General features: G+C 41.2%; 1 protein-coding gene across 1 annotated transcript; it reads right to left on the reverse strand.

Annotated features, from left to right (window-relative positions):
* Window positions 1–524: 524 nt before the first annotated feature.
* LOC125481548 (signal-induced proliferation-associated 1-like protein 3) lies at window positions 525–14,753 on the reverse strand (the record flags this gene model as incomplete). The annotated part of the gene is made up of 4 exons (XM_048593253.1): window positions 525–671; window positions 1,398–1,605; window positions 2,574–2,739; window positions 14,544–14,753. Coding segments are annotated over 4 exons (731 nt in total), but the record flags the coding sequence as incomplete, so codon positions are not given.
* Window positions 14,754–15,311: the final 558 nt, after the last annotated feature.

Genomic DNA, 15,311 nt, shown 5'->3' on the forward strand with positions numbered 1-15,311 from the left:
AACTAGACATTTCTGAAGAAAGTCAGCAGGTCTGGCAGCATCTGCAGAGAGAGAAACAGAGTTAAATGTTTTGAATTCTACAATGCCCTAGTGGCATTAAATCGCTGGACTGTTAATCCAGAGAACCAGGTAATCTTCTGGGGACCTGGTTTTGAATCCTGCAACGGCAGATGGTGGAATGTGAATTCAATAAAAATCTAGAATCAAGAGTTTCATGATGACCATGAAACCATTGCCACTTGTTGGAAAAACCCATCTGGTTCACTAATGTCCTTTAGGAAAGGAACCTGGTTGGCCTACATATGACTCCAGACCCACAGCAATGTGGCTGACTCTTAACTGCCCTTTGGGGCAATTAGGGATGGGAAATAAACACTGACCTAGCCAGTGAAGCCCACATCCTGTGAATGAATTTAGAAAATAAAGAACTCTAAACTTGAACACCATTTTCTCTCCACAGAGGTACTTTGAGTTCTTGATGTGACACTTTAAAATATCAAAGCTTCTTTCAGATTGAATCATACCTTCGTATGCTTTGGCAACATTGACCAGACTGGACCATTCCAACTCGGAGTCTGTGTCCGGAAGAGGCATCAGTCCTGGATCGGTACGACGCACAGGAATTCGGTCACGTACATCAGTCAAGGACAGCTCGGAGGCAGACATGTTAGCTAAACAGTAAAAACACAAAACAGAATTTAATTCCAAAATTTGAGGGGCAGTCCCCACCAGACCAGGCAACAACTGCTCATCAAAATATATCTTTCAACATAAAGGAACGATGTAAATTGTTTTTTTTCAACATTTTTCAACACGGCACAAGAACAGAGGCCATGTTGCATCAAAGTGTTTCAACAACCTGGGGGATGGGGGGCAATTAAAAAGAACAGCCTGAAAGACAGAGCATACACAGGCCTGTGTTTAGAATCACCCCAAGGATGATGTGGATCTCTTCAATCGAGTTAATTCTCTCCCTCATCCACTTCCCTCTCCTGTTCTCAAACCCATGTACACAGAGCAGTGAGAAAACAGTAATGCTATTCATTTGACGAGGGAAATTCAGTTCTACATTACAGATGTCAAACTGCATTTTTGACTCCGTTAACAGCCTAGTGTTAAAATGATAAAACCAAAGAGAAAGTACAGCCTATGCTGTATCCATCCACTAACGTGAAGGCAACAATCCTGTTAGTCACCTAACAGTGAAAATGCCTTGGAGAAATTTAATGGAGGAGAGAATAAAAGATAATGAAAATCATTTTCTGTTACAAGTTCACAATTATTTTATATACGTATACAGACTAATACAATAAGGAGTTAAAATTCTAAAATCTACAACTAGAAAGATAGATCAGGGAATTAATGAGGAGAAAATATAGCCTATTTTACAATCTTACATTTCTTTTCAAGATTTATTGCTGCTGGAGGCTGGGTTAATCTGCGTGTGGGCAGTGTTTGTGAAGGGTATGTGCTGGTGAAGATCACATCGTTGGGCAGTGCCTGGTCAAGAGCTGCAATCTGGGAACTGGAGAAACCGGCTTCCCTCCGTCCACTGCAGATGCTTTCATCTGACAGAGTCCTCTGCAGCGTCTTTCGTGAAGAATGCTAGAGAGAAGCAGAGAAATTCCTCTTTTTTTAAACAACAGATAAAGGAAAAAAATTTCAGAGGCTATAATGTTTGTGCTTGGACAGTACCTGCGTGCTTCACAAATCTCAGAGGATTTCGCATCACTGACTACAGGCAAATGTCCTGAATTACACTACTTCCATCACAGCAGTACAGGCTGATACTTGTGCTTAAATTCTGAGAATCTACATGCTCTCCAGGATGTTTGGGATCACTCAGCCTCCCACTGTTCCACACATTCTCCACTGAATCAAACAATCTCAGGTTGGATTCCCTTGAAGTTAGATGGTTAAGTGGTGATACAAGATATTAAGAGTAGAAAGAAATTATTTGTACTCGTTGGAAAGCATAGGACTTAAAAAAAAAAGGACATTTTTAGCCAATTTTTCACCACTTAAGTTTGGAAACATTTCTGTACACAAATGGTGGCAGAAATGTGGAACTCTTCGATCAACAGGAGATACTAGATCTAATGCTAATGTTACCTGAGATGGATAGTTTTTTTAAATTAACAAAGGTATGAAGGGATGTCTGGCAAAGGTAGGTTATGTGGAGTTAATTGCAAAACAGCCAAAACCTCATTAAATGACGACAGTCTGAGGAGCTGCTCCTAGAGGTCAGATGTTCTAATCTAGTCAGGACTGTGGCTTGGGATGACTGCGGTCAATTTCCTTTCATAAGCTGGATCATCTTTGCCAGTTAACTCCCTAGTAATTCGCGGCAAGAATTGCGTAGGGTGCTGGAACATAAACCCATATTCCACCATTTCACATCACAACAGATGCCCAAAAGTACAAAGCTACTTTGCCTGCAATTGATTTCCTTGCATCCTTCACAAAGAAGACAGCCACTTATTCCCATCTTCTTGCTGTACCTCATTGACAACAGGAAAATACTGACTTCAGCGGCCACCCAAATCACCCTGACTGCCCAAGGTAGAACATACAAGCATTTCTTTATCTTGCTCTGGCAAAGGGTTGTCCAGCAAAATTAGCTTCTTTAAATCTTCTTCAAGGGTTGATTTGTGGGACTTGCGTGGTGATCGGAGGTCTCTGAGTGATGCTCGCAACCTGGGCTGTCCAAAGACATTCGTAGAGGCAACGCTGGAAGTTCTAGGAAAGAAAACAGAGAGCAGCTGAAGACAAACAATAAATATCTGCATGTCTGGGATATCGCAACAGCCTCTGGATTACATTCACTTCATTCTCTTTAATGACACAAAGAACAAGTTTAAAAAAAAAGATATGTAAACAATGTGTGCTCTTCCTCTCATACTAAGAAGCGGTTTTCAAAACTGGGATTCTTGGAAGCCTGGGATGTCATGAGATTTTGTCCATTTTGATTTATGGTTTCCTTTGGGTCATTATCTTTGAAAGTTGGCTTTCCAGGACTGTGGTAAAACTGGGACACACTTCCTTCATTATCCTACAAGAGATTTGGAAACTGTTGTGATGGCATGAGCTCATACCACCAGGCCAAAAAAAAAGTAAACTCATGAACGTGAAGCATGGAACTAGAAAAATGTCAATCAGCTGTCAAACCAGTCTCCTGCACAGACCATATACAATCTGCCCCATCATGAACTCAACATTCTTTTACTTAATCTTCCAAGTAAGATCTTAGAAATTTCTACTCAGCCCCCGATGGCAGTCAAATAAAGCTCCAGAACATTTATTCAGCTTTCCAACAGTTCAATCCCAAGTCAGTTGTTTGTGACTCTTTGTTTTTAAAAACCAGCTTCTGAACCTCTCAGCATCTCTCAGAAATTACTTGTCACAATCATTTGTGACTGTACTTATTCTTCAAACCTTCAATCGCACATGCGGTTAACCTTTTATACACAAAGTCAGAAGTCAAACGACACCAGGTTATAGTCCAACAGGTGACACTTCACGTGATGAAGGAGCAGCGCTCAGAAAGCTGGAGATTTCAAATAAACGTGTTGGACTATAACCTGGTGTCGTGTGACTTCTGACTTTGCCCACAACTGGCACATCCACATCATGGCTTTTATGAACATTCAGGGAAAGAATGCAGTAATACATTTAGAACCAGTTTGGTTCTCAAATTTAGATGCCTCAAAGCTCTCTGCTGTTCTTGTCTGATTTACGACAAGATGTGTTAAAACTGTATTTCAATAGGTTACTCCCTTCCCACTTCACTACATGGTGTAATTGTGTTAACCAAATCTCAGCGCAGGCACTCATCTCTATATCAGAAGATTATGGGTTTCAATCCCACTCCAGGCACTTGTATCCAAGGTTCTGGTCTATGCTTCACTGCATTGGCTAGAAGTGACATCTTTTGAAAAGGACGTTAGTTAGAGGCTATCTACTTTCTCAGATAGTGCACGAGATTTTGCACTACATGAAAGGAGGCAAAGGAGTTCTCCCTGCTAATCTGGCCAATGTTAATCTCTCGAGCAACTTCACCAGAAAGACAGACTCTCTGGGTCATTAACATTTCACCACTTGCTCGCTGCGCTCAAATTGACCATAGCATTTCCTACTTTACCACAGTGACTATACCTCAAGTGCTCATAATTGGCTACAAGATGCTTTCAAGCCATTCAGGTACTGGTTGTTCATTCTCTATCCACCATACCATTTCTTCTAGCAAAAGACACAAAGGACCGCAGTAAGTTGAGTCAGATCATTATCCTGCAACTAGCCACATAAGTTTACATACAAAAAACAACTCACTTCCAGGTTACTTATCATATTCATCTTGCACTATGCATTAACTGTGAATTATATTTGAGCACTTGAAATAAGAGAACACAACTAAAATTCCCAGGATCTTAACAGCTAAACAATATTTGTGGCATTTCCTGTATATAAAACAATGTTGCGTGTGACTATTACTACTCAATTAAGTGCTTAATGGGTCATGTTGCTACTTGGTTTACAAGTGAGTCATAGACCTGAAGGTCTCAAGTTTGAGGTTTTTGCTGCTCTCACCCAAGATGGCAGTAGAGTTGCTGCAAACAGCCACGTTGTCAGAACATTAGCAGGAGGGAGGGGAAATCTAGCCAGTGTTCCCCATGCCAATTCATGATGGAACATGTGCAACGGGACACGAGAAGTACAGGATCAGCAATCGCTTTGAGGCAGTCCACAGCCCTTGACCCATTTAGAATCCTGGGAATTCAGTGTCTCTTGGGTAAACAGAGTGTGCACTGATACTGCACAACACTCATACAATTAGAACAGTCACCATCCCCATATTCTGACTCACATCAAGTCTGGGTAACCCATCATCTCCACGGTCACTGGCCTACACCGATTCTAAATCCAGTCTTACTTTCAAATCCCTCTGGTCCGAAATAGAATTCTTTCACATCCTTCACCACTCCTTCTACAACCCTGAATTCCCAGGATTCTAATTGTGCATTCCCCATTTTCTTCATATAGATGTCAATGACTTCAGCTACGCGAGTCCAAAGCTTTGGAACTCCTTCCTTTATCAATCAAGATCTTAAAGGAGGCGAAGAGGGAAATATGGCCAAGTATTTGGTGACCTGTTCTAATCTCTCCATGTGGTTTGTGTCAAGTATTTTGGATTGTTTTGCCATGTTAGAACCTCCTTTAATAGAATTGTAAGCTGCAGCTGAGTGAGCAAGAGTTAAGCAGCCAGAATGAACAATCTCTTTCAGGAGAGAAAAAGTTGAGAAGAAGAGTGCACACTGTGGGAAGCTTTTGAAAAAAGGAAGACAGGAAGCCCTTTAACACACTATCAAACTTCTACTGCATGTTTGATGGGACAAAAGCTTTGCTCAGCCAGAACCGCTACGCAGTCTATGACAAATAAAGCTTTGAATGAGCACTGTTGGCAAGACTAGTCACTATCCATCTCCAGGCAAAAATATTTTAGATCCTCAGATCTCATGTGGCAGCACAAATTGATTTTGATTTTTCCCTGCTAACTCATTCTGATGTGAAGGGAAACCACTTGCAGATTCAGAATGTAAATGCCGTTGAATTTCTGCTCAATTTGGCCACATGCTGGTGATTAGACTGTGCTCCCTGTCGAGACAACACCGGATAGCAGGTACTACTGAATAGGCACAGTCTGAGATATCTTTATTAACTCTATTTTTGGTCTGTAGTAACTATCAGAATCTTTCCCCAGTGCTGTGCTTACAACTAGCAACATTTACACCTCAACCCCTGTGACTCTTTTCAAAGGCCATAAAGTTTCTTTTGTTTTAACCTTTTCATAACATGAGTTTTTAACCTGGAACAGGTTTTAAAAAAAGGTCAAAGCCATTGCCTTGAGTACCCATTGCAGATGCTGTACACTCATCACCAGTCAATGCCTCTGGCTGAACACAATGCTTTGCAACCTCAAAAGGCATATCTAACTCTGGATTTCAATTTCAGTAATTCATTCTGTCCATCCAAAAAACAGTTTACTTTCATTTCACCTCTCCCCATGGAGAAATCCCACTAATTAAACCCTCAGCTGCATTTTTGTCACTTCCAAATGAACTTTTCCAATACTCTACTGGCCTTTCCTCCTTATTTCACAAACTATAACTCTGGTATTGCTAGGGGACAAAAGATATTTTGTTTAAGCTTTGTGTCTTACAGGACAATTCACAAGAAATACCAAAGGAACAGTATTTTTCCAAAAATAATCATAATAAAATCGTAATTAACTCGCGCATTCTTCATGGCAAACCCAGAGTCCACTTCCCAAACAATTAGCACTCTGCTCTCATACAGTATAAAATGTTCTTTTCTATTTACTTTGGTATTTCTTGCAAATTGTTCTGATGAGTGCAAGGCAAAACAATTGGACAAAAATGTGCCTATTTTCAGCAATACTCGTGTTCTATAATACAAAATGACAAAAAAACCTACAAATCCATCCAAACTGTACTGTTTCCTATCCATCTCCAGTTCAGATTCCCCCACCAACTTTATCCTTGCTAACCGACTTTGGCTTTTAGACCTCCCCAATGCCTCCAATCTAAAATTCTCATCAGGGCACTTGAACCTCTTCATTGCCTTGCCTGCCCCAGCCTCCATTACCTTATCCTGTCCTATAAAACCCTGCCCACTACCACCATGAGCATTCATTTCCCTAACCAAAGCACTTTCTGTACCCCCTAACTCCTCTGCCCCACCAGTGGCCATACATGAGCCATCAAGGCACCACTTCACAGATTTCTATTTGCTTCTCCAACTTTAAGACAGTCTTAAAAACTTTTCTGCCAAAAGGTGATGCTCACCTGTCTTAATCAGGCAAAAATAGATGCTAAATAAAAGCTATGTGGAGGTTATATTTTGTTTGTGGGTGAATTGTGGGCATCTTGGAAAGGCCAATATTTGTTCACATTCCTCATTGCCCTTGAACTGATTGAAGTGGCCTAGAAAACTAAAGGTAGATGACAGTCAAACACATTACTGTGGATCTGGAGTCACGCTAGGCCAGATCAGGCAAATGCGAAACAGTTCATCTCCCAAAAGGATATTAGCACTTCAGATGGCATTTTATAACAAACAGTTACATGTCTCCATTAGACCAGCTGTTATTTCCAGTTTTTAACTAAATTTAACGACAGGATTTAAACTCAGGCCCCTGACTATAAAGCACCAACGTTGCCAGTTATCAAAACTGCTCTTTTTGAAATTTGCATTAGCATGGTTTGGTGAACCACACTCTCCCCTAGGCCATGTGTCCGAACCCCATTACTAGGCTTAAGCACATAACCTAGGCTGACATTTCAAAGGAGCACAAAATGAATACTATACTGTCAGAGTTGCCATTTTCTGGCTGGGATGTTAAAACGTTTGTCTACTCATGTAGAAAAGATAAGAAAATGAGTGCCCTCTTAATTTGTTTTGGGATATCCCGAGATGAAGACACAAGAAATCTGACCTGTCTTGAAGAGGAGGAGGAGGAAGATAATGCTATCAAGAGAAAGGAAGTGAGGAGGCCTGTGATTTCTTGCCATTTTATGTCTCTCAAAGCCTCCAGCTGTATTGAGTTCACTATTATCCTATGCTGTTCATTTCCTTTCTTTCCCACCAGAGACAACATTTTTCATTTGCCTATTAAATTTCACTTGCCATTTTGCATGATCTAAACCCTTTTATGAAATATTATCTGCAGAGATAAGAAGCTTACGAATGGTTTCAGGATTCAAATCATTTATGTAGATCAAGAAGAATGAGGGGTCCAGGAACTGAAGACTGCAATAAAAATCTATTATTGCTCTTGAAACTAGAACCTACTAGTAGTTTAAAAATTACCAGATTACAGTACACATTACATTCAGCCAAACATGAGCTTTCATAAATGGTAATTACAGCTTACATTTTTTACTCCACACAGAGCCCCACCTTTGCATAAGTGAGCCGTTCATTTTGATGCCACACCAGTTGGTCTCTCGCTAGTTTACGCCGGCATTCACTCTGAAAACATTCATTCAATTAAGTTTGCTCATACTTTCACCCTGCCCTAATTTAGAGGCTGCACTAATGTGAATAGGTAAGCACAAACCCAGGCCACAAATCTCAACCCCTCCCATGGGCCTCTAATGACCTGTTGCATTAGTGTAAACATCTACCAGACTGATGAAGGGTCTAGGCCCGAAACGTCAGCCTCTCTGCTCCTATGATGCTGCTTGGCCTGCTGTGTTCATCCAGCCCTGCACCTTGTTGTACCAGACTGATATTGTCAGTGAGATGGGAAAAGAACAGGGTAATGGGGAAAGGCAATGAAAATCCTTGCCTTTGATCACGGAGGATATTTTGCTTCAGCATACACGTTGGGGAGAAGGAGAGACAGAGCTTGTTTATGATGCTTCTTAATGCTCAGCAAGAATCAATGCGTCTAGATGAGGAACGGCAAGAGACAAGGCCTGCCGGTGTCAGTAGAATGATATACAATCATAAATTATCTTCGTAAGAACAGAGCAAATGGAAATGGGGGATAGATAGCAGAAATGGAACCAAAAAAGGCATTCCCCTTCATTTCCTGGTTTCAGCTTTCCTAACATTCGGACCACTCAAAACTGAATGTTTCAGAAAGCAATCACACCTCAGCTTCTGCCATTACAGCTCCTGGGAAAATCACTAGGAGGTACGGAGCTGTGGCAAGAGAGTGAGTCACTTGCCAAGTTTTTCTTTTAATTGTTGTGTGGGGGAAGTATTCCAGCATTTGTCCAGCCCTTCCGTCATGGTCATACAGCATGGAAACAGATGTTCAGAATGAAATAACCACAGACGCAATCCTATAGCCTCCCACTTTGGGCCATAGCACATGAGAAATACTCTCTGCCATCAATCCTCTTTCACAATTCATTGTGACCACACACACACACCCACAGCTATATTACTGGTTATATTACTCAGTGAAAGACAGCAAGGCCCAGATTTCTGGTACAAAGGCGACTAGCTGAAGTTAGGAAATGTCTCAATTGATCAGAGCCACATACCACAGGAAGAGATACGAGACAGGTACAGGTAGGCAGGCGAATGTCACGCTGGGCTGGTTAGGGGCCATCTCAGCTCTCTAGGATTAAGACTTTGTCCCAATTGTTTTAGAAGCTACACCTCCCCCTACCACAACCTTATGCCAGTCACCCAGTATGCACTCTTGATGGGTGTCAAATAAACTTTGAATAATTGGATACAACTCTGACCTATATACACTTGGCAGTATTACTTCCACCCGTGAACTCTTGTCAAAGTTTTTAAATCTCAAATGCTAGTCTTTTAATAAAGGAAAACAACAATTCGGATCCAATGTCAAAAGACAGATAATCTTTTAATAGCCTACTAAATTGCCAATCAAACCGATTTGACAAACAAAACACTGGAGAAACTCGACAGGTCAGTTTGGCGGCATCTGTGGAGACAGGAACAGAATTAATGTTTGGCTAGACATGTCTGACATGAGCTTTCTTTAGAACTTAACTCAGGACACCCTGTTGAGGATAACTGTAGGCAAATATTAATAAAAACTACCCCCTAGCAAATGTCACTAAGAACTCAAATGAAAACTACAAAACCAGTGTTATTTTTTTCTCGAACCTACACTAGATTGCTTGTCAAAGAACACCAGTAGATGCTGTTTACTTTAAGTTTAAAGAGCAGGGGATCATTTCTAAAAAAGAACATGACACTTAAAATGGCCTATCTACCCATCACAAGCATTTATTTCAACTCCATCAATTTGAAACTCTCAAACTGTTGGTTAAAGCTCTTTGAACAGCCCAAACAGCTGTTTGAATGCAGCACTAAATTCAAATGCTCTTGCCGAGTTTGTGTTTTCTGCTCGTGAGATACACACGTCAATCTCAGGTAAAAATGAGATCTGTTGGAAATGGGAGGGGAACGTCCACATTTGGACCTTGTCTGGCACTTTTAAAATTCCTGTTTTGAAAATCCCAAAGTCTTTACATTTGGATCACTGCCCTGAACTGGACCAGCTGCAGTTCTGTAGCTTTCTTTGTAGCTTTAATCCAATGTACCCTTATCAAGTAGCGGCAGAAGTCACTTGCTGCTAAATCAATGGCGCTGGCTTTCCTATGAACGTAAAATCCCTACGGTGTGGAAACAGGCCATTCAGTCCAGCAAGTCCACACTGTCCCCTTTGAAGAGCACCCCACCCAGCCCCACTCCCCTGCCTCTGCATTTCCCATGTCTAACCCACCTAAGCTAAACATCCCTGGACATTTTGAGGCAATTTAGCATGGCCAATTCACCTACCCTGCACATCTTTGGAGTGTGGGAGGAAAGCAGAGCATCTGGAGGAAACCCATGCAAACACAGGGAGAACATGCAAACTCCACACAGACAGTCGCTTGGGGGGTAGAATCGAACCCGGGTCCCTGGCGTTGAGGCAGCAGTGCTAACCACTGAGCAGCTGTGCCACCCGTGCTGATTTTCAAACAGCAAAAATATTTCAGGCAATTTAACCCCCCTAGATTCACCAGGACTCCTAGGTTTTTCATTGTTCTTTTGGGGTTAAACTGGATTTTATTTATTGAAATCAAACAAATCATTCAGCAGTCAATGTGGCAGTAAACACACTGGATCACTGGATAAAATGCAGACTGGCGCTCGGATATTAATGTGCAGAGCTTTTAGGACACTGATTGTATTAAGACAGAATGGGAAACTCATGATTTTATCAATAATAAAAACACTGAAATTATCTGATTAGGCTGCATGCAGCCTATTCAGTTTCCAGGTCAGGTACAGAGATTGAAGTGATGTGAACTTATTACTAGAGTAAGGAACAGACGGTCAGGTTGCAATGTGGTCGGTCATTATGCAGCAATTTCCTTTAGGCAATCTCCATCTGGAACATTTGATCTGAACTAGGGGGTCAGTCCTCTACTTTTCACAGAAACCTACAAAACTAGTCATGTACAATATCCTGTAGATGTTAGAAATGTATAAATACATGCCTTTATGGTTCCAACTTACTTTCCAATAGGCTCGTACTCACCATTTGGGTCAAAAATTGATACCAAGCTTACTAGATGCAAAAATCACCTTCAAACACAGAAGTAGCACATTACACTTCCATGCCAAAGAGTTAGGAGTAGGGAAGTCAAAAAGTGAGAATTCAAATAATTGCAGCAGTTGCAGAATTTTTAAAATTGAGGCTTTTCTTTGCACTATTAAGAGCAGAGAAATTTACTGCTAGTGTCCTAGCCAATATGTATCCCTCAATTCACATAATTAAAACAGGATTAGCTTGCCACTTGTCTCAGTTGATTATGGGACTTTGATGAACTTTACACAACAGCAGCTAAACTGCTACAGTTCTTATTTGATTGGCACCCCAAGGTCAAGAAATGCGGGTTTTGGTTTCTTTGCACTTTATTACCTGCTCTTTAACAAACAGAGGAATTACGATCAAGAGTAGACCATTTGGTCCCTCAAACCTACTGTGCCATTCAATAAATTCAAGGCTAATCTGACTGTAACCTTGCTACTGATTCCAGATACCATTTCGCTCCTTTAAACTTATCTACCTCCGCCTTAAAAGTATTCACTGACCCAGTCTCCACCAGTCACTCGAAGTTCAAAAGATTCATGACACTCAAAAACATTTCTTCTCAGGTCCCTCTTAAATAGAAGATCTGTTATTTTTAATCTGTGCCCTCTCATTTTACTGTCTTCTACAAGGACTGTATTAGTTCACAAAAGGTAGCTTACCACCTTAAGAGCAATTAAGGACAGACAATAAAGTATGGCCTAGCTGACGACATCCACATACCAGGAACAGAATTTTAAAAACTTGGCCTTTCCCCCACCCATATCACCCCATCCTAACTCCTACCCAACACACCGTCATCTTTTGGCAGGGACGGAAGGTAATTCTGCTTATGGTCTTATGAGCCGAAAGGAGCCAAGACATTAGAATTGCTGCAGTGAAGAAAATGAATCAACACCAACTGATATAACAAGCTCACTGAATTCCCAGAAAGCAGCAAATAAGCAGGAAGCCCAACATCAGCTGGGGTGGGGAGGGAGGGGAGCAACTGCCTCACAGGGCTCCAGATACGGGGGCAGGAAACTGAGGGTGAAATGAATTGACCCAAGAAGAAAAATAAATTTAAAACAATCAAGTTACCCCTCTCTCACTATTGGCCATAACAAGCTGTTCATGGTGGGTTACCAGATTAATCACAACAGAATTGACAAAAAAAACCAGCTTTTCTTCTTTTCCCTGTCCTTGCCTTATCAAAGTGCAAAATAGTGGCTACAACAGGAGTGCAATCATTACAATAGCCCTAACCAATGTGGGTTTAATGAGCTGAGTGACCTTCTTGTTCCATGTTTTCATAGAAAACCCCATCCTCAAATTCCTGAATGGGGTCAGAGAAAAAAAAAACAACTTTAATCTGGTTTAAAAAAAAGCTTCCAAGGGTGGAATGGTTTGCATGTCCAAATCTGAACATTAAAATGCAACAAAATACACAATCTAGTCACCAGAAGGCAGCAGTAAACCCCTCCATCCTGCTGAAAAATCCTCCTGAAAGCGTGGAAGAGTGAGGCGGCAGCGGCATAAATGCTGACTCAAACAGCTTCCGGCTCAAAGAACAACAAAAAAAAGTAGTCCTCTTAACTATCAAAGATTAGTGATGAGGTATTGTTTCTCTCAAATCAACTAATGTAGATGAAACACTAATGCCCAAATTGTTGAATAGATTGGAATAGACAGGAATAAGTAAAGTCAAATAATGGTGTTTATAGGATGTCAACATTGGAGTTGAAAAGCTTCTAGCTTGAAAGAGGAAGGAATGTCCAAGGGAGCAAGAAATTTGAAAGTTCTGGGTCCCAGGAAAGGACTGAATAAAGCAGGAGACTACAATGATTCTGGTTTTCAACAGTGATGACAGAAGTGGTAGAAAAAGCATGCAAGATGGTCCTCAGGAGGAACAAGTGTAGACAAACAATAACAGTAAGTACTCACATGGGAGTGGAGAACTTGAATATCACCAATTAGAGACAGCTGCTTTTCATCCTGCTCCCATCAGGACAAACACAAGAATGTCAAATTTCAAACAACAATAATTTACGCTCCAGGGGAAATGGGCTCTGATTGGTTGGCAAATTGATTCCAATCTCTGCTACAGACAACAGCAAGGAAACAGAGGCTCCAAGTCTTTAGATAATTCATAAAAGCACGAGGGCCTGAATATTCCTTTAAGCAGTGAGTGGACACTTGTTTATGAATGCATGTCACCTCTAGCAAGCATAAATGCTTTTTCTATGCCAAAACTTAACCAGAGTTGACATTCCAACCAACCAGCACCTTTTTCTCCTGTAGTAGGCTTGTATGCAATTTGGCATCTTTGTGTTTGTCTGACAGCTGTAAGGTGAGAAGCTTCAGCAACATCTTTTCAGCAATAAACAGCAGTAAAACAGAGAACTGAGAAAGGGCCCAGTGAAGAGACAGTTGAAAGTTAGAGGGTTGGCCCATCAGATAACCTCATATTATTCAGAAATCAGACAGGTTTTTAAGTAGCTTTCCTCCATATCTAACTAGCATCAAGACTTAGTGGGGTTTTAATAATACAGGTCAAAATTATGGAGGCGTTTAAGCAGAACCATGATTTTGGAGATAGTTTTAGTAATGGAATAAAAGATGGGAGAATTCCACTCAAGGCTAGAAAGGAGAACAAGAAAAAAATGTCAATTAACGAATGCTGACAGATGAAGACTGGAACTACTGTTTTGAATTGAACTTCTAAGATTCACAAGTTTCAAGAGTAATGGTGTGGAGAATTTAAAGACAACAGTTTCCATTTGGCTCAGTGCATATGCAAAGTTAAAAAAAAACAGAAAATGGCACTGCATGTGCAGCGAGAGCTTTGTCTTAAAAAGGGCAACCCAAAAGTTTTCACCATATGAACAATTAAGTTTCCAAAACTGATTATTTCATCCGGAACTCAAAACAGATTTGATAATATTGACAATGGCGAGGCCGGGCACACCTACAGGCTAAGCAACTGATATTTGCTACCCATCCTTCCCAAGGGAGGTCCTCTGATTTGGTGCCATGAGAGAAGGAGACAGAGAAATGGGGGAGGGAAATAAGCTCAGAGACCAAGCAAACATGGGCAAGGGTGGGGTCAATCAGGTCAGCGATGATACGAAGAGAGACAGAATGCACCATTTCAGTTATGAGTGGATGCATATAGCATTAGTGCAGTGAGAAGAAAGCTACAGGAAATGCCAGGTAGGAGAAAGAAGAACAATATGTCAATAGGGTGAGATGAAGAGGCGTGGGATGAGGCTTGTGTGAAGCAGAAACACCAGCACAGTGACTGGAATTGTTTATGTCTCATTGTTTAAAACAGCAAAATGCAGAATCAAAGTCGTCTGAGGCTGTACTCATTTTCAGAAGACTGAGCTCCAATTGCTCATGGTAAGACTCCTACATTTTTGTTTCTGTGAATCCAGATGATCGGCACGGGGTAGTGGTTGGTTTTTTCCACCCAGTTGGGCACATATTCTTCACATTTTGATAGGAGTAGAAAGATTTGGGGGCAGAGGCCGAGAGCTGGGCATGCACTGCCGGTGGCTTAGATACTTCCGCAGGTGGGGTCTTGTAAACATGAGGGGCCTGTCCCGGTCTGCAATTTAGTGTGCTGGAAAAAAAAATTAGAAATAAAAATGAGCAATGTTTTTAAAACCAACATGCTTCTCTATGCAATTTCCACGCTCTCCTTCCATCGTGTTGTCTCTCCTGAAATTTGTGGCTTATTGAGGAAATGACAGAGATGCCAGGAGCTCTTATACATGGTCAAAGTTGCATCTTTACAAGTGTACAAAGACATAATCTGAAGGCATTTCCCCAGTGCCAATCTCAACTTCTGAGTCACAACTCACTAATCACACTTCACACGCATCCTATTTTCCTTTCGTCTTGCTCATTTGGTAGCAGACTTGCCCAGATCAAACTTGCACTTTCAAACCTCACTCCAAGGCTCGAGCACATGAACTGAGCTGCACTAACTTGCTTGTACACTACCCAGGAGCAGTGCTTTGTGACAGGGACTGCCCTTTGGGTGAGGATGTTAAATTGAGGCCATCTCTTGTCTGTTTAACGGATATTAAAGATCTTGGAACACGAGTCAAAGTGCAGGTTGATCCCTTTACACCCTGGTCAATATTCTTCCCTCGAACAAAGAAAGATTGATTATGCA

Source organism: Rhincodon typus, unplaced genomic scaffold, assembly GCF_021869965.1.
Source record: "Rhincodon typus isolate 14 unplaced genomic scaffold, sRhiTyp1.1 hic_rhity00002560, whole genome shotgun sequence".
NCBI lineage: Eukaryota > Metazoa > Chordata > Chondrichthyes > Orectolobiformes > Rhincodontidae > Rhincodon > Rhincodon typus.